We start from the raw sequence: 24,782 nt of genomic DNA, 5'->3' as shown, positions 1-24,782 counted from the left end.
TTTTAATTTGTTCCAGATCATTGATATAACGCTTCCACTTAATCCTCATTTGCAATAGCTATCACCTTTCAAATAAGATATACTGTAGTAAATAACTGACCCTCACATTTAGATACACAATTATTGTTCATCAAATCTAACTTGGCTGGTTCTGGTCCATAGGGATCTGATGATCTATCGACCCCCCCATCATCTAATGGAATTGACTTGAAGCTGAAGCACTTAAGGTGAACAAAAACTATATAATACTATATCAAATATATATATATATATATATATATATATATATATAGAGTGACACATAAAAATACTTTAACCATTCAATTATTATGTGCAATTTTTATGCAGTTTTTTATGGCCCTGCACCAGAGAGAAGCAGCAAACCAGAAATTGAAGGAAACACGGCCCCTGGTGGCAAAGGAATGCATTTCCAGTGTGCCAAACATCTTTCTTTCTTTTTTGTTATCCCGATTTATAACCCCGAATAAGATTGTTTTATGGCTATTGATATTGATATTAATATTAATTCTTATTTCAAAGTTGTTCCAAAAAGGTATTTTTGAATTAGTCAGAGGTCTCGAAACCAGATATAAAAAAAATGTTTATTTGATAGTGAACAGTGAAACAGAACAACAATGCTGTTTTATCAGAAATCATGCATTTTGTGTGTTTTACTCATCACATCATAAAACTGCTAGATCTGACTCTTATTTGCTCCTCTTTATGGGCATGAGCCATGCCCATAGTCAACGGACATTTCCACAAACATTGCTCTTTGGTTATGTTAATTTTGTAAATTTAAGAAATTACAAAAGTAAAAGGGACCTTACAATCTTGAGCTGCCATCTGTCATGAATAAAAATTACATTTTGATGCGACCTGGTTGGATCAACCTTCAGGGGTCATAGAGGAGACATATGAAACTACTACACTACTGGCAGCATTCAAAAACAATCAATAGAGTCACTCACAAAGTAGAGTAACAGGTTATCTGTGTGTGGATCCAGTTGGGCCTGCCAGATTCTTTTAGCCCCAAAACAGAGCAACTATAATAGAAAACTTGATCATGGATTAAAGTAAAATGACCTTTTGTTTTCATCACTTAATATGACTTATAAAGAGGACATGATGAAACAATTCGCTTTTGTAATGCCAGGCATAGCATGACAACAGGGTGATGCAAACATGGACTTAACAATTTAGGAATTTGTCAAGGCATCATATTTGATCCCTGATGTCATCAAAGGTAAGAATTTCCTTTTGGAAACATTTCCCTCTGCTTATGTAAATATGTGGATGGGAAGAGCTAGTTCGTCAGTTTTGAAGCCCGTCATCTACTCAAATATAAATAACTTCTGAAATTAAAAGATAAAAAGATTATAGGATCCTATCTCAACCCATTTGAGAAAATTCTCTGAAAACCCCAAATCTATGTATGACACACAAAAACTGACACAAGATCTCCTCTATTTTATGAAACCATGATGGACACAGAATGATATAAAATCATGTCCGTATCCTCAGAAATGTATTTGCTCAGAGAAATAGAAGCGAACATCATTTGGCACAAAGAAAGCAAAATATTCATCTTTCAAGATTTATCAAAAGAGTATAGGTGGATTTAAAAGGTTTTCCAGTTTCAACCAGGCTCCAACCATTTCAAAAATTTGGGAAAGATAATTTCAAAAACCAGCACCCACAGGAAGTGTAAAGTATGATGTTGCCTGTGTGCATGATGGCAACTGTAAAATCTCTCCTACTAGTGTGACATCTTATCATGTTATTTACAAAATGGAAACAAGCCCAATGAATGAAAGAATGAATGACAAAATGAGTCAATCAGTAAATCCCCAGCAGCCTGTAGGCTATGTGTACCCCAGCATTCCCTCAGACAGCAACTCTTGGCTGAGCCGTTAAGTCCCTCTTTATTCCGCCGCCTGCTGCCATAAAAGCGCCGGGAGCTCATTGTGCGGAGGGATCTGATTCGGACTACACCCAGCCGCTGCCTCACTATCCTGGCTTTCTTTGCTGCCCCAGCCTTGACGTTGGATAACGTCGGAGTGCGGGTTACATTGGAGAATCTAAATTCGTCAATAGGGCTCCCCCCCCCAATTTGATTCTCTTTCATTTGGAGACCTTCCTTTTCAAAGCATTAGAGATTTTTATACAGCAGCAGTTTCTTTAACATGTCTTGGCAAAGCTACGTGGAAAACCTGATGGCCGATGGCAGCTGTCAGGATAGCGCCATTGTTGGTTATACGGACGCCAAATATGTTTGGGCAGCACACGCGGGCGGTACTTTCAATAATATCACAGTAAGTAATCTAACTGAGGCCAATGCGGTGGAAGTGTGGTTCCGTTTGACATTGTTGTTATTAATCACCCACGCAGATGCTCACCGGTCGGGGTAACTGTTTTCCGTTACCTCTCAGGGTATAAACGACGAGCAGGCTAAATGTACCATGCTAGCCTAATACGCTGTAGCTAGCTCTCAAGTGGCCTGTCGCAGCTATTTCCTGCCAGAGAAACTGCAGGGTTAGACCTCGTGTGGACCACATAACGCCATTTATTGAGGTATTCGTGTGCCAAAATGCTCAAGGCATTCTGGAGACATGTACGAAGCATTAATAAACATCTCAGGGACCAATAAATCAGCTGCATGCTAATAATAAAACCAGCGAATGCCTTGGTTGAGCTAAAGGAGCGTGCATGCTTTTGTGTGCACAGCCTCCGTGATTAGCGAATGTTAAGCCGCTACTTTCCGGTTACCTGTGAGTTAAAAAGGCTGTATGCCCGAGTTTGTGTTAGCCTGTCATGAACACATTTGCTTCATGATTTTAAGCTATTCCTACTGTCACATATAATAATTCGAGGTGACGTCCATGTGTGATATTTTATTCATTCATTGTGAGTTTGCAGATGTAGACTCACTACGCTATTAGCCTAGATTATTGCTTGAATTGTAAAATTTATTTCACTGCCTCAACTACAGTAACATCTAAGGGGATTGTCATAAATTTTTATCACACTAGTGGTCCAAGATTGATAGGTTTACTGTCAGTAATCTGAAAAATAATTTATTCGTCTCCCATTATGGAACCGATAAAACGTTTAAACGTGCCCAGTATCACTTGTGTAATTATCGAATTTAGTGTGGCATACAGTAAGTAACAAGTGAATGTGATTAAAAATCATTCTCTAGCCTGAAATCAGCAGTATTTGCCATTGTTGCAGGTGAAGTTGCCGAAATGTTTTACAGTATAGAGATTATCACTACTCTGTAATCTTGTCACTTACACGACTTGTTGCAGCTGCATGTATGACTGAGGACTAGTAGTCCGGTTTATGCTCAGAATGATTTTGTTAATTCAAGCAATTTGCTTCAGTTCTCTGGTTTTGTCTGTATTTCAGTCTCAAGAAATTGATGTCCTCATTGGTAAAGACAGGGAGACCTTTTACACCAGTGGCCTCACTTTGGGTTCAAAGAAGTGTTCAGTCCTCAGAGACAGCCTCCAGGATGATGGAGACTGGACAATGGACTTGAGGACAAAGAGCCAAGGAGGAGAACCAACATACAATGTCTCTGTGGGAAGAGCCGGAAAAGGTAACAAGATTTCATCACTTTAGATCCCATATAGCAGGAGACATGAGGGAGTACAAATCAAACAAGTCTGCTTTCCCATATTTTGCAGCAAAGGGTTATATCGTCTTCTTTTCAATCAATCTGTTTTCAGTCAAAACAAATCTCATAACTTTGAGCTACACCATTATTTCCTTGGAATGGTTAATTTGTTCTCTGCAGTGTCAGAATATCTTAGAAAAAATCACAATTCCTTAGAGCCCAAGTTGACCTTTTTGTTTACTTGATTTTAGTTGATCAGCGTGTGAATACAGGAATGTTTTGGCTTTACTGTAATGTTAGTTGAAAATCTGCAAGTGCCCACTGATTAGAAGCAAGCACATATAAATACCAATTTGCTCTTTCTTCACTAAATAATAGTCAGTTGCTACCACTCTGATTTGCAACCATTTTAAAATCAGTGTCTCGGTAGTACTCACTTTTCATTTAGGCAACAGGCCATCGGATGGCTTACTGGCGTAGATGCAGACTTGTCAACTGCAACTCTCCCATAGATTTCATTAATATTCCTATTAGCAGAATTAGCCTCATATAAGATAGTGTTCACTTACCCCACCTGTTTGCTCCTGTGGTTTTCATTTTCTGATTTGCTTCAGTATTTCTCTGCAGTTGGGGTTCTGAGAACAAGATGGTAGCGTTTGCAAGCCATTCTATCTCAGTATGGGTCCACTTGAACAACAAACCCTGACAGGCCGTTTTTAAAAACAGTTCTCAACTGTATTGGGTAAAAGGATAATTGTCTTTTATTCCTGACATGAGAAACGCTGAATCAGATTCTATTTTCCAAATCAATGTTTGCTTTTCCCTTCAGACATTTCCGCCTGTTGCTTTCCTGCTCTGCATGTTGTCGTTTCCAAAGGGTCATCACAAATGCACAAACTGTTGCATGTAGTACAAGTACCTATCATGTGTAATCTATATTTATACTGTTCATTGGCTCGTCAATGTTCAGTTGCAAAAATCAAAAGGCCACGAAGCCACTGCTTAGATTCCCTGCAGCTTCTATTTGTTATGTCTTTTTTTTTTTTAACGTAAGTCATGAAAGGGCCCTATGAAATCTGTGATATGGCTCCTGACATATCTGGATTTTTCCCAACTCTAAATTGAGCCGTACTATTGTCTACTTTTTATTTTGACCGAGGACTGCAACAAAATCACATTTGAGAATCGTATCACTTTTATATCAGTACACTACTTCAGCCCTCTGAGGCTCTGTGATGGGTGTTTTGGAGCAGGAGCTGAGTCCTGCCCAAGAAACTGGCAACTGTAGAAACTCATGCATTCAAATGCTATGATACTTTCCAATTTTTTTCCATCAAATTCAAGTATCACAGAAAGTACTTGGCCCTACAGAGGTATTCTACTCTTTACTATGCTGGATTAAAATCTCTATTAATTCCCTCCCTGTCTATTTCCAGTTGATTAAACTAGGGAGTTATGATAAATTTTGAACACCAAATCCAAATTATAATGTGGCAGCAGTCAGAATTGCAGTCGTACTGGAAAAGTATTCCATAGCAAAGAGAACCTGCAGAAGGTGGCGCTGTAGGACAGTGAATTACCCCTTCACGGCACACTGGTGGAATCACTGAAAGATTTGGAATGGGCTGCTGTACCTCTTCACCTTTTCTTAACTGTCCTTTTGTTTCCTATCTTTTCTCTTTCAGTTTTGGTTCTTGTAATGGGCAAAGAAGGGGTCCATGGAGGTGGATTGAATAAGAAGGCGTACTCGATGGCAAAATACTTGAGGGATTCAGGGTTTTAATGTTTTCAATTTCACTTAGATAAAATTGAGGGACAAAAAGAAGAGAAAAGAAATGTTGCTGTTAAGATTTCTCCTGCAAGCAGTCAAATTTCATGGAAACTTTTGATAGCAATGAAGGGTGGTAAGATGCTGTCACCTTTGTCCCTCCCCTTCATCCTGTGGGGGGAGGAGACTCTTCAAATGTGTTCATTTCTCTTTTTTCCTTGTGTGCTCCAGTCTTGGTTTTAGTCATGGGAAAGGAGGCGGTCCATGGTGGAAATCTTAACAAGAAAGCACATTCAATGGCTGAATACCTGAGGAAGTCTGGATATTAAGCAACTTCTCCAACTATTCTACCCATTCATCAACATAACAGCTCACTCCCACTCACCATATTGTGTTGACACTGCTTCCAGGATTACAAGCATTGTTACTTCCCCCCCAGTCTTTTTATTCTTGTACACACACACACACACACACACACACACACACACACACACACACACACACATATATATATATATATATATATATATATATATATATATATATATATATATATATATATATATATATATATATATATATATATATATATATATATATATATATATATATATATATATAATTACACACACACAGCCTTTTTGTTATCGCCGCAACCCTGTTTTATTGTTTTTTGTTTGTATGTTTCCCCCTCTCCACTTTAACATTGTATTTCTTGGTTTGTCACTCAAGTGATGGCATGTGAATTAAAATTGTTTAAATGTTTTTGAACCAAAGGAGTGTGCAAAAAAAAAAAAACTTGCAAAGTGTAATAAAAGTGTACAACAAATTTGGACTTGCTTTGCATACCATTCACTTTACAAATAGCTTATATTCAAAGGGAAAGTACACATGTAGATGGTGGGGCCAGTTAGTTGAGCTATTTGAGCACTACGTAGAGATGCTGTTCTGTTTTTCTCCTCATCAGCATGTTGGCATTAAAAAGTTGCATGCATATCCTCAGAAGCAGCTAGGTCCCAGCCCTCATCTTCATAATAGCCAAAATCAACCTTTCATTTGCATCCATCGTCAAGCCTCCACGAAAGAACAACAAAGTCTGTATGTGTAGCAGTTTGCTGCCAAAGCACAATTTATTTTACCCACCATCACACGCTTTTGCTGTTGTACCTGAATGTGGTTGTAAAAGTTAATGATGTGGTGTTGGGTTGTTTGAGTGTAGTGTAAGGACAAGTTGTCACACTTCAACACATCCTGGAGTCTCAGTGGACATTCCAACTCTGACGGCGCAGACATTTGTCAGCTATAGTAAAATTTGCTGTAAACAAGTACACACTAATGTTGTGTAAGGTCCCGTTCCCCCCCCCGGACCAATTGTCAATATGAGGATTATCAGTGGCTCATTCTGATAGATGATTGTTAGCATCACCTGTTGACTGTGTATCATGAAGATGACTTCAGATAGCTGTAAAACATTTAACTGTTTTTTTTTTTTTGTTGTTTTTTTTTAGACTTCAACACTACCTAAAGTTCTCTTCACTAATTTGTTGCTAACTTCTTGCTCATTAACCAGTGAAACGGCAATGTCATTTTACCACATGGATGCATTTTGACTGTAAACCCAGGCTGTTGGGCTCCAACACCTTGGAATTATTTGCCTTGTGCTTTAGTCATCAAAGATGTATTCACAAATTGTCATAGTAAGGTACTTAGAAGTATATTTAAAAGAAAAAAAATGCTGTGTACTTAAAACATATAGAAAATGGTGTTGGTTGGAATAAGAACATTTGTAAGTTGTCTTGTGAAAAATTTCTGAGAATAACTGTATTCTGTGCCATAAAATTGCTCTGATGTGTTGCTATGACAAGTTGAATTTTTACCTGCTACCCCAGCAAGAAGTAACTTTGAATGGCACTTTCCCTAAGGGATATTTTGGCATCAGTAATCTCCAGACTCTTGTGGAATATGTACAGAATTTAAAAAAGTTTGTGTTGTCTTCTTTTTGAGTTGGAAATTCTTTCCACCACAAAATCTGCTATTTCAAATGCCATGAATTGATGAGACATCTTGTTTACAGACGGATCAAATAAAAGTTATTCCAACCAGAGGTAAAGCCAGTATGGCCTGTCTGTTGCTGTGATCATTAAACTTGTACATGAGCTGAATCGGTCTAGTTTAACCCTGGCATTCAATTCAGTATTCTTTTTAACGATGTACTATACTTTTGCAGTGCAAAATTAAAATGGCCATTGTTTTGTATCCCACAGTTTAGTCTACTGACAGGAAAAAAGCCTGTTGGCCATTTGTAACTCATTGTTCCTGACATCTGTTGTGTTCTGCCAAAATTGAAGCTTTTGCAAGCCTGGGTCATTGACAGAGGGAGTACACATGAAATGTCAGAAGCAAAGACTTAGAAATAGCCATCAGGCTTTGTTTTCAGTTTTAAAGAAAATAACATGCTGAACATTTCCTAAAAGTGGCTCATAAAGATCCAGAGGTATGCACTGAGAAAAAAAAAAAAAGCTAATTTTTATCGTCAGTGTTACCCTAGATGAGCAATTTAACTTTTTTTTTTAATTGGAGAATTTTGTAATTAGCATATAAGTCAATGACTTGTGGCTTTAATAAGATGTAAGATGAATAAAGTTGATAAATCCAAGCATTTAACTAATGTAAGGATAATGGTCAAATATCAAACTACAGAGGTTTCAAACAAGACGCTTAATCAAGCAATATATGTGGAAAAAAAATTGTGCATGTTAAGATAACTGCTTCTTATCCTCATGGTTTTTAAATTCTCTCTGCACTGCCAAGCATGGGGTGAGGATATTAAAAATATTTTATATTTTTGAGGTAAAAATATTCAAATGTTGCTCATCAAAGTAAAACAGACAGCCCTGGATGTGAACTAATGGTAGAGGATAAGAACGACTTTCAATAGGACTTGTGTCATCAGAAAAAAATGACTTATATCATAAAAGGCTTTATTAATATCATTTCAATGTTAGGCTGTTCATTTAGGTAGCCCAGTGCCTTCTAAATTGAACACTGACCGGCTGGAATGGCGACATTCGAAATCCAACGGAGCCATTAATATAATCAGTTACACCTGTTTAACCCGTAAAGCCAGGTCAAAATAAAAAGGTTTCTTTCGGGATCACACCTTTAATTACATTATTAGCAACACCTGTTGTGGTCGAACTTTTCTTTAATCGCAAATTAGGCGGAAGTCGGCCTCCAAAACTGTTTGTGTAGAGGAGAGATCTGCCTGCGCTGCACGCTTCCCTACCTGAGTGCAGCGCTTTCTCTCGGTACAATGGCGTGTGTAGAGATCGGGGGCTCTAAGATTTTACTATGCTTAGGACTTTTAGTGGTTGCTAGTTCACTTTGCCATTGCGCAAAACTAACAGGGCTTAAGACTGCAGCTAAATTAAGAAAAAAGATAACACTGAGTCGCCATCAAGGTGAAGGTAGTCATCTGTATCATGGCCAGCTCTTAATTGGGATAAATCCTCAGCAAGATGGTAAAGTCACAAGAACCAAATCCTCAAGGAACCTCACAGATGTTCATTCAGACTACCAAGCTGATATGAGTAAGTAAAGCTTACCTATTCAGAGAATTCATTGTAACCTCCTCTTAGACTAGTAGGCCCTAATAATAAAAAGGCTACTCACACACGTGTGTGTATATTGTGGGTTTTTAAAGGTTGGGAGGTTCCCACTCCACTTAAAGGTCAAGGTGATGGGGTTTTAATGCCACATAACTCAATGGTTGACCAGCTTCTGAAAATGGAACCAAAGGTTGAATGTACAAGTGACTCCATGAAACTTCAAGTGCTCAATGCTGCTTCCACCCCTGGATCTCTGCTTTTTGTTGACAGGGGTAAGTTCTCATGGATTCACACTTAATATTTTTATAAGTATTCTCAGAGTAACTTGCAGTGCATTGTTAATAGTATGGTTTGTCTTTTGTAGGGAGTCGCCTTTCTCCCTTGCCCCTATCCCAGTTGCCACCAAGCTGTGGTTACTCTGTCAGGTCAACAAGGAGAGACATGGTTTTAGTTGCACCTTACGATGGCTGCTTTGTTACTCTTGAGGTGGGATACTACATTTTGAAAGAGGTGTGCATGTATTTTATGATCCTAACTATCAGTAATTAAGAATCTATCTCTTGTGGTTTCAGGAGGATGCTTATGTACTCCCATTGCGCTGGTGGGGGTTACCGGTGAGGATGTCATGCCCTTTGATGAGACAGTCTACATCCAATCCTCCAATGGTTACCTGCCATGCAGAGGGCATGGTTGTGAAAACGGAATGGACTGCATCTGCTTCCAAAATTAAAGTAAACTGTAAGTTGCACATCTATTTAAGATAATCCAACATTTTTGACAGCCAGTCCACTGCGTTGCACTAAACATGAAACAATTACCCTTTTCACACTAAAAAACGCGTGTCAACGTGGGTTTTTGGACCCGCGTTTGCTCGGCAATAGGGAACGTTCAAGCTTCCAGAAGACCCGGGTCTGAACTCCCGCTGTGAGGGCTGCGTGCCTGTTTTGTTTGTTATTCGTACGTCATCGCGCTGACCACATAATCATTTCACGCAATCGTGCGGTGGAACGCCGAGATAAACAAACGACAACGTGGACGTCGCCGAGTCGAACGTCCACGTTGTTGTTGCGTGCATTGCGATGTTGTCTCTTCTGCAAAGCATACTAACTCGGCGCATAATGGAAAATGTCCGAGCGCTAATGCAGCGAAGGAGGATGGCGCTTTGGCGAGTCTGAAAGGGAGCCGAAGAAGCTACAGGCAAAGCCTGACAGGCGGCACAGTGACAAAATCAGGATGCGACAAGGAAGTGAAACCTGAGACGACGGGTTGCCTTTTTCACACTGCAGGCGAGCCGAACCGCTCAACACCCGAGTCACTTGGCGAGTCGGTCGACGCGGGTCGAAATGCAAAGTCGACCCTTTCAGAGTGCCCCAAAACCCATGTTGACCCGTGTTCTTGGTGCTGTGTGAAAGGGGCTCATGATTGCAGTACTAGACAGTACTCTATTGTACATCATGCTGTTGAACTGGCAGTCCATCATGACAGTATAATTTAAATAAAATGTTTTTATATGTATACACCACATTGCTTTGTGATTACTTGCCTATATTTCTCTGTGAACCATCAGTGTCGTAACTCGTAAAGCTGCATGACAACATTTTTCAGGGTTAAATATTCACCTTTTTTTATTTAGCAGGACCCAACCATCTTTTGTGACATGATACCCTTGGGATCTACTTTAGAAAGATTTAAAATTTTTAAAAAAATCTTGCCCTGACTTTCTTACTTGTGCAGCCAACCCGATGATGCAAAGTATCACACTGTAGCCTGATCAAATAATGAAAAAGGATAATTACAGATTGTGTATATACAATGAGAACATTTTACTTCACCATATACAATACAGCAAACTGATTTCATACATGTTTTTAGCGTTGGGCCGACTTCAACATTTGATCGGCCAAGTGAGCCTAATGGCCCAAATTTGGGCCGCCCTGCTGAAAATGAACAAAGCTGCTAAATTCTATTTCCTACCTCTCCACATAACAGCCTAGTGTGGAACTATTTTTGTAGAGGAAGACAAAGGAGGGAGTGCTGCTCGTTTTGTTGGTCACAATGCACATTTTATGTCTTTTACTTAATTGAAATCACACTTAACCCATGAAATGAGCCCTTCCCAAGTTTCAATAATCACATTACTTTGAACATGCTTTAACTGTTTCAATTGAGTTTGTGTAGTGATAACTCAAATAGGTTTGTAACCTGTTTACTTGTAGTTCTACAGTACAATTGCAGAATTATAAATTTTGAAGGATGGCATGAAGACTGTCTACCATATATTGTCATTTGAGTTTTACATTGTAGTCAACATTACAAATATAGCTTACTATTGGCATGCAACTATTTTCAAAGGGGAGGAACTGAGTGTTTAACTAATGTATTACTTTGCAGTGAATGGCAATTGGGAATCTCTGACTAGTGCGTCACCCAGATGCGGGATCAGTCTGGTTGTACATCCTGAAGGTGTTGTCATCTCTGTTCGCTACTCACCTTGTGTGGAGGAAAAGGTAACTGTACACTTTTGTTTCCCCCACTAATTTCATCTGCATAAAGTGAACAATTGATATTTGGTGTTACAGGATGGGATGTACACCATTGAACTAGCTTGTGATGGAGAAACCAAGATTTCCTGTCCATCACTGTCACAATCTGAACCTGCACCCACAAAAAACCCAGCAAAGAGTCCAGACCAGCAAACTGAAACACCAGGTCAAGGGGTGTCCCCATCAAGCCCAACACATACTTCAGCTTCAATCCTGCATCCTGTTACACAGACAAAGGAAAGCTTGCCATCTCAAGTAGTTCCTACAATGCTGCCAGCTAAACCTGGGGGGCAAATGTACCACTCAGTCATTCCATTGCTACCCTGGCACCCTCAACCAGATGTGCCTGAAAAGCATCCATTGACCAAACCTTCAATTGGCCAAAAGGAACATCTTTACCCCTACCCATTCTACATTAATCCAAAACCTGACAATGTGCCCCCTGCACATGGACTAGAATCGAAAGCTACATCTCCTCCAGTTACCCAAAATACTGAGGGTCAGGTGCAGCAGCCAGTCTTCCCTCAGCCATACTACCCAAAGCCAGGGCCTGAAAAGAAACCAGTTACAAAGAACCCTCCTAATCCTCAGCAACACCAACCACCACACCCTGAGAACCCTCAGGGTCAAGGGCATCAGCTAGTGTTCCCTCATCCCTTCAACACAGGGCCTACACTTGCCCCTCATCCATCACAGCCAGAGGCCCCTCAGGTTCAGGTGCACCAGCCGGTTTTCCCCTTTCCCTTCTACCCAAAGCCAGTGCCTGGAAAAGAAGCTACAGAAAAAACTCCTTCTCCTCAGCAACCCCAACTACCACAAACTGAGGCTCCTTGGGGTCAAGAGCAGCAGCCAGTCTACCCTTATCCCTTCTACCCAGTGCAAGTCCCTGAAAGGGAACCGGGTACAATGCCACCTCCTGCTCCTCAACTACCCCAGCCAGAGGCCCCACAGGGTCAGGTGCACAAGCCAGTGTTTCCTTATCCCTTCTACACAATGACAGTGCCTGAAAAGGAAGTACCTACACAGCCAACTCCTGCTCCTCTGCAACCCCGAACATCACACACTGAGGCCCCTCAGGGTCAAGTGCAGCAACCAGTTTTCCCTCATCCCTTCTACCCTGTGCCAACATCTGCTCCAAAGCAACCTCAGCCGTCACAAACTGAAGCGCCTCAGGGTCAAGTGCAGCAGCCAGTTTTCCCTTATCCCTTCTACCCTGAACCTACATCTGCTCCTAAGCAACCCCAGCCGTCACAAACTGACGTGCCTCGGGGTCAAGGGCAGCAGCCAGTTTTCCCTTATCCCTTCTACCCTGAACCTACATCTGCTCCTAAGCAACCCCAGCCGTCACAAACTGACATGCCTCAGGGTCAAGGGCAGCAGCCAGTTTTCCCTCATCCCTTCTACCCTGGGCCTACATCTGCTCCTAAGCAACCCCAGCCGTCACAAACTGACATGCCTCTGGGTCAAGGGCAGCAGCCAGTTTTCCCTTATCCCTTCTACCCTGAACCTACATCTGTTCCTAAGCAACCCCAGCCATCACAAACTGACATGCCTCAGGGTCAAGGGCAGCAGCCAGTTTTCCCTCATCCCTTCTACCCTGGGCCTACATCTGCTCCTAAGCAACCCCAGCCGTCACAAACTGAAGCGCCTCTGGGTCAAGGGCAGCAGCCAGTTTTCCCCCATCCCTTCTACCCTGGGCCTACATCTGCTCCTAAGCAACCCCAGCCGTCACAAACTGAAGCGCCTCCGGGTCAAGGGCAACAGCCAGTTTTCCCCCATCCCTTCTACCCTGGGCCTACATCTGCTCCTAAGCAACCCCAGCCGTCACAAACTGAAGCGCCTCCGGGTCAAGGGCAGCAGCCAGTTTTCCCCCATCCCTTCTACCCTGGGCCTACATCTGCTCCTAAGCAACCCCAGCCGTCACAAACTGAAGCACCTCCGGGTCAAGGGCAGCAGCCAGTTTTCCCCCATCCCTTCTACCCTGGGCCTACATCTGCTCCTAAGCAACCCCAGCCGTCACAAACTGAAGCTCCTCGGGGTCAAGGGCAGCAGCCAGTTTTCCCTTATCCCTTCTACCCTGGGCCTACATCTGCTCCTAAGCAACCCCAGCCGTCACAAACTGAAGCTCCTCGGGGTCAAGGGCAGCAGCCAGTTTTCCCCCATCCCTTCTACCCTGGGCCTACATCTGCTCCTAAGCAACCCCAGCCGTCACAAACTGAAGCTCCTCGGGGTCAAGGGCAGCAGCCAGTTTTCCCTTATCCCTTCTACCCTGGGCCTACATCTGCTCCTAAGCAACCCCAGCCGTCACAAACTGAAGCTCCTCGGGGTCAAGGGCAGCAGCCAGTTTTCCCCCATCCCTTCTACCCTGGGCCTACATCTGCTCCTAAGCAACCCCAGCCGTCACAAACTGACGTGCCTCGGGGTCAAGGGCAGCAGCCAGTTTTCCCCCATCCCTTCTACCCTGGGCCTACATCTGCTCCTAAGCAACCCCAGCCGTCACAAACTGAAGCGCCTCCGGGTCAAGGGCAGCAGCCAGTTTTCCCTTATCCCTTCTACCCTGAGCCTACATCTGCTCCTAAGCAACCCCAGCCGTCACAAACTGAAGCTCCTCGGGGTCAAGGGCAGCAGCCAGTTTTCCCTTATCCCTTCTACCCTGGGCCTACATCTGCTCCTAAGCAACCCCAGCCGTCACAAACTGAAGCTCCTCGGGGTCAAGGGCAGCAGCCAGTTTTCCCTTATCCCTTCTACCCTGGGCCTACATCTGCTCCTAAGCAACCCCAGCCGTCACAAACTGAAGCTCCTCGGGGTCAAGGGCAGCAGCCAGTTTTCCCTTATCCCTTCTACCCTGGGCCTACATCTGCTCCTAAGCAACCCCAGCCGTCACAAACTGAAGCTCCTCGGGGTCAAGGGCAGCAGCCAGTCTACCCTCAGCCCTTGGATCCAGTGCCAGGGCCTGAAAAAGAACCAATTAAAAAGCCAGCTTCCCTTGAAACCCCCACTGAAACTCCGAAAGGACATGTACACCAACCTCTTTACCCTCAACCACCTGCAATACCAGTCAGTGGGCCAAATGGTAAAAGTCCCTTTGAAAATACAAAGCATCCAACAATCAATCCTCACAATGGGCAGATGCAACACCCATATTTTCTTCCACAGCAGCCCTCAAGCCCCCATTCTGTAACATTACCCCCTTCTAAGAGACCACAGGAGGGGACAAGTGGAAATGAAAAACCCCTGAAGTCCACCACACTTCAACCCAGTGATGTTATCCCCGAAGGTTCTCAGCCAGGCACAGCATATGTGTCACCCATGTATTGCCCTCAGTTTTGCCCAACTGGCTTTTTTAACTGCTGTCCTCAAATTGCTTTTCATCAACATCTCCATCATGTTGTCCCTCCTGGAACTGGTAAAGAGAGTCCTGCAATTTATCCAGGGCTCCCATTCATTTCTTCAAATGACTTCACATTTTCTAGGTTTATCAGTGGCTTAGGTTTTGCTCAGCCCCAAAAATTACCAGAAGGATCTGACACCCAGAGCATCACCCCTGATCCAATTTCATCCCAGTCCTTACCATCTGGAAATGAAAATTGGCTGTATGTCCAGCCACCAGATGACAACTTTGCTGCACAATCGGGCATTAATCCCCACAAGCCAACAAATCCTGAAATAATGTACTCTTTTGTACAAAATCCACAATTTTCCAATTGGCAATATTTACAACAAAATGAGGAACTGCAAAGTTTACCACAGAGCCAATTGCCTCATTCCAGCCTGCCTTCTCAACCTCAAATTCTGGTTAATGAGCCAATAAATCCAGTGGCACAAAAGGAGCCAGAGATACAGCAAATTGGCAAATTTTCATCTGTTAACATTAATTATCCCCCTGGGCAAAATGCCATGTCTTATATCACCCAGTCTTTGCAGCAGCTGCATGCAAATCAAAAACCTACCGTTGAGGAACTACACCCATCCAAAGAAAAACCTAATAAATCCAAAGAGCAAACCCAACCTATGCTTCAAAGTGAATTTGATCCTCATTTAATGACTTACTACATGCTTCAAGATGCTCAAGCCCCTACTTTTAACAAGTCACTGGTTCCTGACAACACATCACATCCTCAGCTATATCGAAGTACTTCCAAACTTTATCAGACTGGGCAGTCCCATTCTGAAGCAAAAGGATATGTTCTGCTAAAGCATGACCCACCTGGTAAGGAGACCAATAATTTGCGTGAATCTCGGCTGCACCTGAAGGATCCGATTCCTGACGTGACAAATGTCCAGGCACAAAATCTTGCAAGGCATCACAAACATCCTCAGCACCCCCCCACAAAAAAACGGCAACACCCTTAAATGACTAGGGAAAGGAATAACCAGTCCTTTAACTGGTTTTGCTGACGACATGTTAAGGCTGGAAGATGAATTGGCAACAAAATCTAGTTCTAAATTCCTCCAGTCTTTCAAAGACGGAATTCATTGCTCCTGTGAGTTCCAGCTGTTGGCTTCATTCACATGCTCCTGGGAAGTCATTTGAACAGCTGAGCTCTGCAGCCAACTATGAAGAACATGGTACGTCACCCTGACTCTCATTGAATGTCTGAAGCAATATTCATGCTAATATTGTATATTTTTGTATAAAGGAACCAACCTACCCCAAGAGGAATTTGAAATTGTAAGCAAAAACTAAGCTGCCTAGATGTGAATAAACAAATTCAACTTATACCAGACCATTATTTTATTATCCCAAAAAAATTGGTGAATATTATAGAATCTTTGGAAATCCCTATCTCTTGTGGTATGGAGTCTAACTTTTTCTGAATTTTATCATCTCAGCTCACTTGAATCTAACTTTTTTGCTTTTCTTAATTGAACAGTGCATTGTCCTTTGACTTCCAATGAACTGGTGCCTCCTGAACGTTGACCCATTCGTGTAGCTGGAGTAAAACATTCATTAATATATGGGTTGAACCCAAAAAACAAGTATAAATAATGATGAAACTATTAGTTTTATGTCAACACATTAACTTGACTGTTACCAGATATTTTAAAGATGTCACTCATTTCAAACACTGATAAAGTGCTTTGCAATTTAGATACAAATATGAACTACCTTATTTTAAAGCAGTTTGAATTTGACTCGTGTCTTACTGTTCAAGACTTCAGTGTTTACAATGTGGGAAAAGATTATTTTGCTCTAAGTGGAAATGTCAGCGGGTTCAGACAGAGTCAATGGCATGAGTAAACACCATCGACAAACAGTTGTGTTGCAATCACTCAAAAGATGTATAGTATGAATAGATGCCTTTTTAATTTTGGTGCCCTCAAATGTTTCTGTATGGACTTTCAATCAAACCTGCAACTAATGGTGGAGTTGGGTAGAGTCCTGGTGGGCCAATGCATTTTAGGGTCTGAACAGGGTGGTGGGGAGGCACTAGAGTGGACTTGTCATCACAATGGTTGTAGATGCAAAATAGACCCAGCTTTTCCTGGAAATTCAATCGCAAAGTTTTTTTTCAGCATTGTAAGAAAATGAACTGGTTTTATGTAAAACTAACCCTGTTGCTGTAATTATAAGGGAGACTGATTCTATTTGTAAATGAAGGCGCTATCCCTGCCGCAGTACCACCAATGAGGTTTTATATTTTTGTTTAAGAGGAGCATTAGGTGGTGTAGGTCACAGAATTTTACAATGCTATAAAAACCTAAAAATTTTTCATTGTTATGCTATCAACATCACTCCCTTTGTATCCTAACTTGGATCTTGTTTTGCCACGAGCCATTTTAGTTATAAAATGGCATTTCTGTAACAGCTCAAAGTGAAGTTGTGACTGAAAACACTTAATTTAGGTCATTGAATGACCTCTTTGCAAATTCATAAGATAGTTGGTTGCAGGAGTATTCCAAAAAGCTGCTAAACCATTTTCACAAAAACACAGCTATCAGTGAGTTTCCCTGTCAGAATCAAAATCATGACTGGGATACAGTAAAAAGACTGTCTAAAGTTACCACTCCTATGCATATCAGTCTTTTTGCCCTCATTGGTGTCAAGTCATCCTCGGCTCACTAAGAATCTCTGCCTCTTTAATGAGACATGCAGAGACTTTCGTGAATGACGTGAATGAATTTCTCAGTCTATATGTGTATATAGTTCTGACCCTGATTTGCGTTTACCTCCTGTTAATTCCCCTATCTTAACTGAGTGGTCCCGAATAACAGTCACTGATTCTCTGCACACAAGACATTTTACAGTTTCTTCCATTTTGTTTGTCAATGTATCAGCCCAGGTTAAATGAAGAAAAATGGGCATGGGTCTTCAGACACAGGGAACAACACTTTTGAGATTAAAGATTTATTAAGCAGCATTACATGTGAATCTTCAATCCAGTTACAGGTTTCAACAGATGTTTAACAATACAAAAAGCTCTTGTGCAATTGGACCGTTTTTGTTAATGGCTATTCCTCTTAAGCAGGCGAGTTATATTGGTATATCTACCTGCAACAGGATGTATTTAATTACAACTATAAATTAAACTAGGGCCAGTGATCTGAAGAAAGCAGGACAAAGTCTGTATTGTTGTAACAAGAACATTTAGAAGAATCTGATCCTTCCAGGGCACACTGGTACAAGGGAAATTGGCTCTTTAACAGTGGAGTAAATAAACTCAGGGGCAGGTGCTACAGGTAAATCTCGCTTTACTAAAGTAAGGGGAGTCTCTTCACTGGCTGAGGCAGCAGAGGTTGATGCAGACTCAGAAACTGGAGCTGGATCGGCAGCAGGCAGTGCTGGATCGGCGGCAGGCAGTGCTGGATCAGGGGCAGGCACTGCTGGATCAGCTACTGGTGGGGGTGGGTCAAGAACTACAGCAGGGACTATAGGTACAACTTCACTGGACTCTGCTGACTCTGCAGACAAAAGGCTGCTGACATGGGGGTTGTGGAGCGGAGTCAGTTTGTGGTGTCTCAGACCATGCTTGGGTGAGAGGCTACCCCTGTGTACATGGACTGCTGGAGCTGCAGCTGCAGTGCTGTTGGCATCTACAAGAGGCGTCTGAAAAATGTTTTGCATGAACATTGGCTTAATAAAAATCACAAGTTTAGCATTGTATAATCACACTTTCTGTTCATCATTTAACAATATTTGTATAATAAGTATCTCTTACCATAAAGGGAAAAATCTTGCAGTCGACTGTGTGAGCAATGCTCAGCCCTTTAGCAGTGCAAATGCCTTGTACCTGATGGAGGAAACAGAACCATTATTTTTCCTTAGTTTTGTCAGTTTTGAACTGTTGTAGAAGTATTTTAAAAACCTCCAAAATCATGTTCTTGTGGGAAATTCAATGTTTTGTACACTTACAGCCATGGCGTCATTCAGGGGTTCACAGATATCATCAGTGCAATTTGCCTCAACTACCACATACTCAGCCAGGTAAACTGGCCCACCAGACACAATCTGAAACAAGGTATGGAAATATACTCAAGTACTGACATGCACTAAGAAAATATTTGCATCTAAGCTCGTACAGTTTTTTTGAGCAGATGACATGAGCCCACCTGTGAAGACATCCTCCCAACCTCAAGAACAGTGAAAGTCATGTTGACTGTTCTATTGTTGAAGGTTGCCAGAGAAGCCTGGACAAAGTCCAGAGCTACGGTGTGGTTCAGTGGAAGCAGGGCAGGACAACCCAAGCACAGGTCCTCAGTTGATTCTATATGTCATCAGAGGGTAAAAAAATTATTTTTGTGAGTGACACTTGTGTGGGTGTGTTCTGCAAGTGTTCCTATTAAGAGTTTTACCCTCAGTTTTACACTTGAATGCTGTGACAGTCAGAACCCCTCCAACTCTCTTCAGCACCACGTCACAGTCCCCTTCTACTGCCTAAAAAGAATAAAATATTGTAAATAGCATTACATGTATATTATCTTCACATTTGATTGCATTGCCATAATTGATATAAACATTTGCACACTGATATTTAGAAGTCTCACCGTCAGTACTTTGGGTCTGACTGTGCAGTTGACAACAGGTGTGGGGTCTAACACATGGCAGTCTGTTTCCAAGAGGTCTATGTCCAGGGCATATGTTCTATCTCCATCAGGCTGAGGAGAGGTAAGACAAAATATACTTTATTGTTAAAAAAATCAAGATCAATAATGTTAAAATTGCTGAAACTGTATGACAGCAGCTAAATAAATGCTATCGTCTCACATTTACCTGCACGAATATTCATATTTAGCTTCTAAAGACATTGGAGAGTAAAATATTGAAATTTTTCTTCATGTTACATTTTTGTACAAATATCTGCATAAAGATGGACATTTTTAGGAACATAAATTAAGTAATCAAAAATTAAATATTTTGCGTCTTACTTAGCACCTGACAAAACCTGACTCACCATTGTGTAGATCTTGATGTCATCTATCCTGTTCAGTGCATATTTGTAGCCGTGAGTATGCTGAGCATTTAGAAAACCTTGCGCCACCAGTGCAGCCTCCTCTGCCTCAGGAGAGTCACATTCGGGATATAGCACATTGGTCTGAGCACATATCCCCGCCAGGAGTCCCAGAACCATGGTGATGCCCAGAGGATTCATTTCTGTAAGAGAGGGATTAGACCACTCAAGCGGTTAAGAGCAAAGGAAGAAAGACAAACTTCATGCAGCATTCGCTTTATATCTTGTACTTTAAACAGAAAAACAACCAAGTTAAACACCATGACTGTCCCTCCTGACTCCTGCGTCACATGTGGGCTGCACTTTGTTTTAGGATTGCTGCCAAAACAAATGCATGCTGACCAAGCCCTGTGGGATGAATGGCCTCTGGTTTAAATCCGGTATGGTTCACTGTGATTATGATGAGACTAAAAAGAACGCCACAATCTATGATTTACAGCTGATGATTAAACCTTTAACATTACTCTTGAAAATCTATTACAAACGTAAGAAGGGCTCTACCTTGGGTCACCAATGATTCCTTTCCATAGAGGTCAGATGGAAGCAGTTGTCTGCTCAATGACGCTGAAACAAAACGGATGTTGGCACGGGGGGGGGGGGGGGGGGGGGGGGGACTCTAGTTGATGCTTCCTACATATTTACTCTCCAGGAGACAATCTGCCCAATCATGTCACTCTAGGTTACAAACAGAAACAAGGTAAAGATCGAGAAGAACCAATTGTTTCTGCAGTTCTATGCTTTATTATCTTTCACTGTTTCACATTTCAGTTTTCTGGTTTTCTGCACCTGGCATCTTTAGTAAAATGGCAGTTATATATTAGACCAATGTGTTGTGTTTTGAGTGATAGGAAAATGTAAAGTGGTGTGTGCAGGGGTTTCAATTATGACAATGATTAGAAAGATGTCATCCATTCAGAATGGTATTAGAGTATATCAAGACTATGTTATTAAGAAGAATATAATTAAGAACTACAGAGCAAAGTGTTACATCTGTGAGTTTTGTTTCAGGAGTAATCATTAAATTTAAATCTACTGTGTCAATAGTCACAATATTATTCTGCAGAGACAACAAAAATTAATGAGGTCATTTAATTTATTAGTTGGGTCCAAAGAGGGGGAGCAGCACGGTGGTGCACGAGTGCTGTCGCCTCACAGCAAGGAAGTTCTCAGCTTGATCATGGGATCTTTCTGTGTGAGTCTCCATGTTCTCCCTGTTCCTGTGTGGGTTCTCTCTGGTACTCCAGCTTCCTCCCACAGTCCAAAGACATCAAGAGAGGACGAGGCTGATTGATACTCTAAATTGACCGTAGGTGTGACTGTGAGTGTGAATGGTTGTCTGTCTCTATGTGTTGGCCCTGCGATGGACTGGTGACCTGTCCAGGGTGAACCCCGCCTCTCACCCAAGGCCACCTGGGATAGGCTCCAGTCCCCCCCCCCCCCCCGCGACCCTTAACAGGATTAGTGGTACAAAATGGATGAATGATGGCTGGATGGATGGGTGTCCTAAGGTCCAATGTTAATGGAATGTGTCATTCTAGTAATTTGAAAGTATAGTTTGTGGGGCGGAGGTAGAGTGGCTGTCTAGCAACCGGAGGGTCACTGGTTTGATCCTCGACGATGTCCAAGTGTCCTTGTGCAAATTACTGAGCCCCTAATTGCTCCTGATGGCCCAGCAATGGATTGGTGACCCATCCAGCGTGAACCCCGCCTTCTGCGTCAGCCCCCACGCCACCTTTAACAGATAAGCAGTGTAGAAAAATGGATGGATGGATGGATGAATGAAAGTGAGCAGAAGACTGGAACACTGGCCTGCCAAGAAAAAAAGGTCAAGCATGTGATAGGTGATCTTAGGGTAGTTTGCTCTGCAAAATCCAAAAATCATGCTCATTTTGTCCAATCAGGTCAAGTTTTTGAGATGTGGGGTTGTAAAATAATTGTTATTAACTCCCTTTATTACTATTTACTACCTTTTATTTCGGATAATGTGCTTCACAAAAAGCAAGCATTTTATCTAACAAACTTCAGAAAATAATGATTATACATTACCCAAAAGCTTATCATGGATGAAGGGCCTTTTTAGTGACTTTCTCCTGTGCTGAGTAGCCACCACGTCCAGTTTTAAACACCAACAGTAGTCTGCAAGAAAATTCACATCCCACCGGCCTTGGTAGCATTCTTCCATGACACGAATGTCCTGGTGGAAGCGCTCTCCCTGTTCCTCACTGAAGTCTCCACAGTTTTGAGGGAAATAGTCCAAGTGAGACTGTAGAAAGTGCATTTTGACTGACATGCGAGCCCCTAATTTTTGAAAGTTCTTCAAAAGTTCGTCGACTTCTTTCGATTTGTTTCCAAGAGAGTTCGTAATTACTGACTTAAGCGACAACCAAGCAGAGAGCTCAGTGGCACTCAGCACAGCATCAAACACTGAGTCCTTCATGAGTTCCCGTATCTGAGGCCCATCAAAAACGCCAGCCTTAAGCTTTTCTCAGCTTATCCTAGGAAACTTCTGCCAAAGAAATTAAACCCTCTGCCTTCCCTGTCCATTGCCTTTACAAAGTTCTTCATAAGTCCCAATTTGATATGTAAGGGTGGAAGTAATATCTTGTTTGGCTCAACAAGAGGACGGTTCCAGCCCTTGTCTTGTTGGCCATTCCTGCCTTATATAATGTTGATCGTCAGCCCGACTGTCCCACAAACACATAAAGCATGGATACTTTGTGTACCCACCCCGTAGTCCTAAAACCAATGCAACGACCTTGAGATCTCCACACATCAACCAACCATGATCATGGTAGTTCAGAGCAGACAGCAACTGATCCATGTTGTAGTGGGTTTCTTTCATTCACATAGAATAACCAATTAGGATTGAAGAATATTTGTTTCCATTATGGAAAAAGTCTCCATTCTGTAGCAACATAGTCCAGCCCCATTGATTTCATCAAATCAGCAATGTTGTTGCAGTAAACCAACGACGAGTCTTTCTGGCGAGTGAAGAACTGTCTAAATTCTCTGTCTTTGCTCTCGGTACCAGTAGGACGTTGTTTCAGGTGAGAGCAAATTTTTCTTACGAAGACGAGAACCCAGAAGCTGAGCTGATTCCTTTTCAGAGGTTGAAGTCTCGTGTGAGGTCATTGAGATCTGCTTGGGTTAGAGGTACTGGCCGGTCATTCTCTTCTGGCATGTTTTTTTCACCATCTGTTCTGTCAGGTGTGTTATCAGATTCAGATTCAGAGCTAGATTCCTTTGCAACATCTGGATCAGGAACAGGTAGGTCTGGACCATGAGGGACTGGTCTTATGGCAGATGGAATATCAGGATACTTAACACAATGCATGTTCTTGCGATTGATTCCTTGAAGATTTGTCATGCAAAAATAGCAGTCTGTCACATGATCTTTTCCCTGTCTCCATACCATAGGAACAGCGAATGGCATACTTTTCCTTTTTTTATTTTTCCAATTCCGCAAGTTCTCAACACATTGTTTACGGCTAACATGGGGCGCAAATGGCTTGTCCTGGTCTCCAAGCTTAACTCCAAAGTAAGCATGATATGCCTTCATCACAAAATCAGTTATTTTTGCATGGTGACCAGGAAGAATCACAGTGCCACATATATAACAGAACCTGTCAGGATGATTTGTACATTTTCGATCCATTCTGGAGCTCTGCTGAACAATAAATGAGCATCCACGTATGAACAGAAACAGCTTCAGTTTCAGTTTCCAAGAATTAAAGACATATACACCCAGGTGTATACAGAACATTTTTAAAGTTCAGTTCCAGTTTCAGTTCCCTAAAGTAAAAGATATATTCAGTTTCGGTAATTGTTTCAGTTTGAAGCTGCCATAGTTTCATTTTTAATATAAAATCAAAGATTGGGCCAGCTAAAGCCTTGTTTTTCTTGAATTAGTACTATTTGAGGGTCAAAACGTGCACTTATCACATCTTAAAAACTTGACCTGATCAAAGAAAATGGGTGTTATTTTTGGATTCAGCGCACCAAAATATACACAAATCAGGTGAAAAACCTTTGACCTTTTTAAAAAAGTTTTTAAACGCAGGCCAGTGTAATAGGATAGATAGATATAGCAATGGAAAAATAAATTGTAAAGTAAAAAAATCACTGTTAGGCAGCGGCACGGTGGTGCAGTGGTTAGCCCTGTTACCTCACAACAAGAAGGTTCCGGGTTCGAGTCCTAGCTCGGGCACAGGATCTTTCTGTGTGGAGTCTCCATGTTCTCCCTGTTCCTGTGTGGGTTCTCTCTGGGTACTCGGGCTTCCTCCCACAGTCCAAAGACATCAAGAGAGGACGAGGCTGATTGATACTCTAAATTGCCCGTAGGTGTGAATGGTTGTCTGAATGTGTTGGCCCTGTGATGGACTGGCAACCTGTCCAGGGTGAACCCACCTCTCACCCAAAAGCCTCTGGGATAGGCTCCAGCCCCCACGCGACCCTGAACAGGAATAAAGGGAAGAAAATGGATGGATGGACAGTCACTGTCGTTCATACAACTCTTAAAAATGAGATTTACGATAATTGAAAAAAACTTACATTTAAGGAAATTTTTGTGCCTTTGAATAAAGTAAATCTTGATCATTAATTAATTATTTTCTTGCACAAATAAATATTCCAAATTGAAGAAGCAATAACTTTGTATTATTAAAAAAACACAATAATAGACTTATCCTCCTTTTGTAATTTGTATTTATTTCTACAGTATTGCATTCATTAAAACCTCTCTACCAAGCACAGACATCTACACATCTCACTCTTGGTGTTTCAAGGACATTT

General features: G+C 41.8%; 3 protein-coding genes across 4 annotated transcripts; 2 read left to right on the top strand and 1 right to left on the bottom strand.

The window, feature by feature from the left end:
* Nucleotides 1–1,949: 1,949 nt before the first annotated feature.
* LOC147261244 (profilin-2-like) lies at nucleotides 1,950–6,905 on the top strand. Of its 2 annotated transcripts, none has more exons than XM_086203202.1 (3): nucleotides 1,950–2,315; nucleotides 3,412–3,604; nucleotides 5,308–6,905. In XM_086203202.1, exons 1-3 carry the CDS (start codon nucleotides 2,187–2,189, stop codon nucleotides 5,403–5,405), a joined length of 420 nt encoding a protein of 139 aa, XP_086059328.1. In that variant the 5' UTR covers nucleotides 1,950–2,186; the 3' UTR covers nucleotides 5,406–6,905. The 2 variants fall into 2 exon arrangements, with proteins under 2 accessions (XP_086059328.1, XP_086059329.1); XM_086203203.1 differs by having other exon boundaries at nucleotides 1,952–2,315; nucleotides 5,622–6,905.
* A 1,668-nt stretch (nucleotides 6,906–8,573) lies between these two features.
* Nucleotides 8,574–18,347, top strand: LOC147261243 (uncharacterized). Its single transcript, XM_086203200.1, has 6 exons — nucleotides 8,574–8,980; nucleotides 9,094–9,270; nucleotides 9,363–9,484; nucleotides 9,571–9,736; nucleotides 11,390–11,505; nucleotides 11,578–18,347. The coding sequence occupies exons 1-6, from the start codon at nucleotides 8,704–8,706 to the stop codon at nucleotides 15,892–15,894; spliced, it is 5,175 nt and encodes a 1,724-aa protein (XP_086059326.1). The 5' UTR covers nucleotides 8,574–8,703; the 3' UTR covers nucleotides 15,895–18,347.
* Nucleotides 17,882–20,570, bottom strand: LOC147261242 (alpha-2-HS-glycoprotein-like). The gene is made up of 8 exons (XM_086203201.1): nucleotides 20,493–20,570; nucleotides 19,935–20,134; nucleotides 19,528–19,638; nucleotides 19,336–19,417; nucleotides 19,093–19,247; nucleotides 18,896–18,991; nucleotides 18,702–18,773; nucleotides 17,882–18,589 (listed from the first exon to the last, which is right to left on the bottom strand). Exons 2-8 carry the CDS (start codon nucleotides 20,130–20,132, stop codon nucleotides 18,131–18,133), a joined length of 1,173 nt encoding a protein of 390 aa, XP_086059327.1. The 5' UTR covers nucleotides 20,133–20,134; nucleotides 20,493–20,570; the 3' UTR covers nucleotides 17,882–18,130.
* Between the last annotated feature and the right edge of the window lie 4,212 nt (nucleotides 20,571–24,782).

Source organism: Aulostomus chinensis, chromosome 5 (assembly GCF_037954235.1).
Source record: "Aulostomus chinensis isolate RoL2024-O1b breed Wild chromosome 5, RoL_Achi_v1.0, whole genome shotgun sequence".
In the NCBI taxonomy this organism is placed as follows: Eukaryota; Metazoa; Chordata; class Actinopteri; order Syngnathiformes; family Aulostomidae; genus Aulostomus; species Aulostomus chinensis.
The sequence above is the reverse complement of the archived record's forward strand: the minus strand, read 5'-3'. Positions and strand labels throughout refer to the sequence as shown.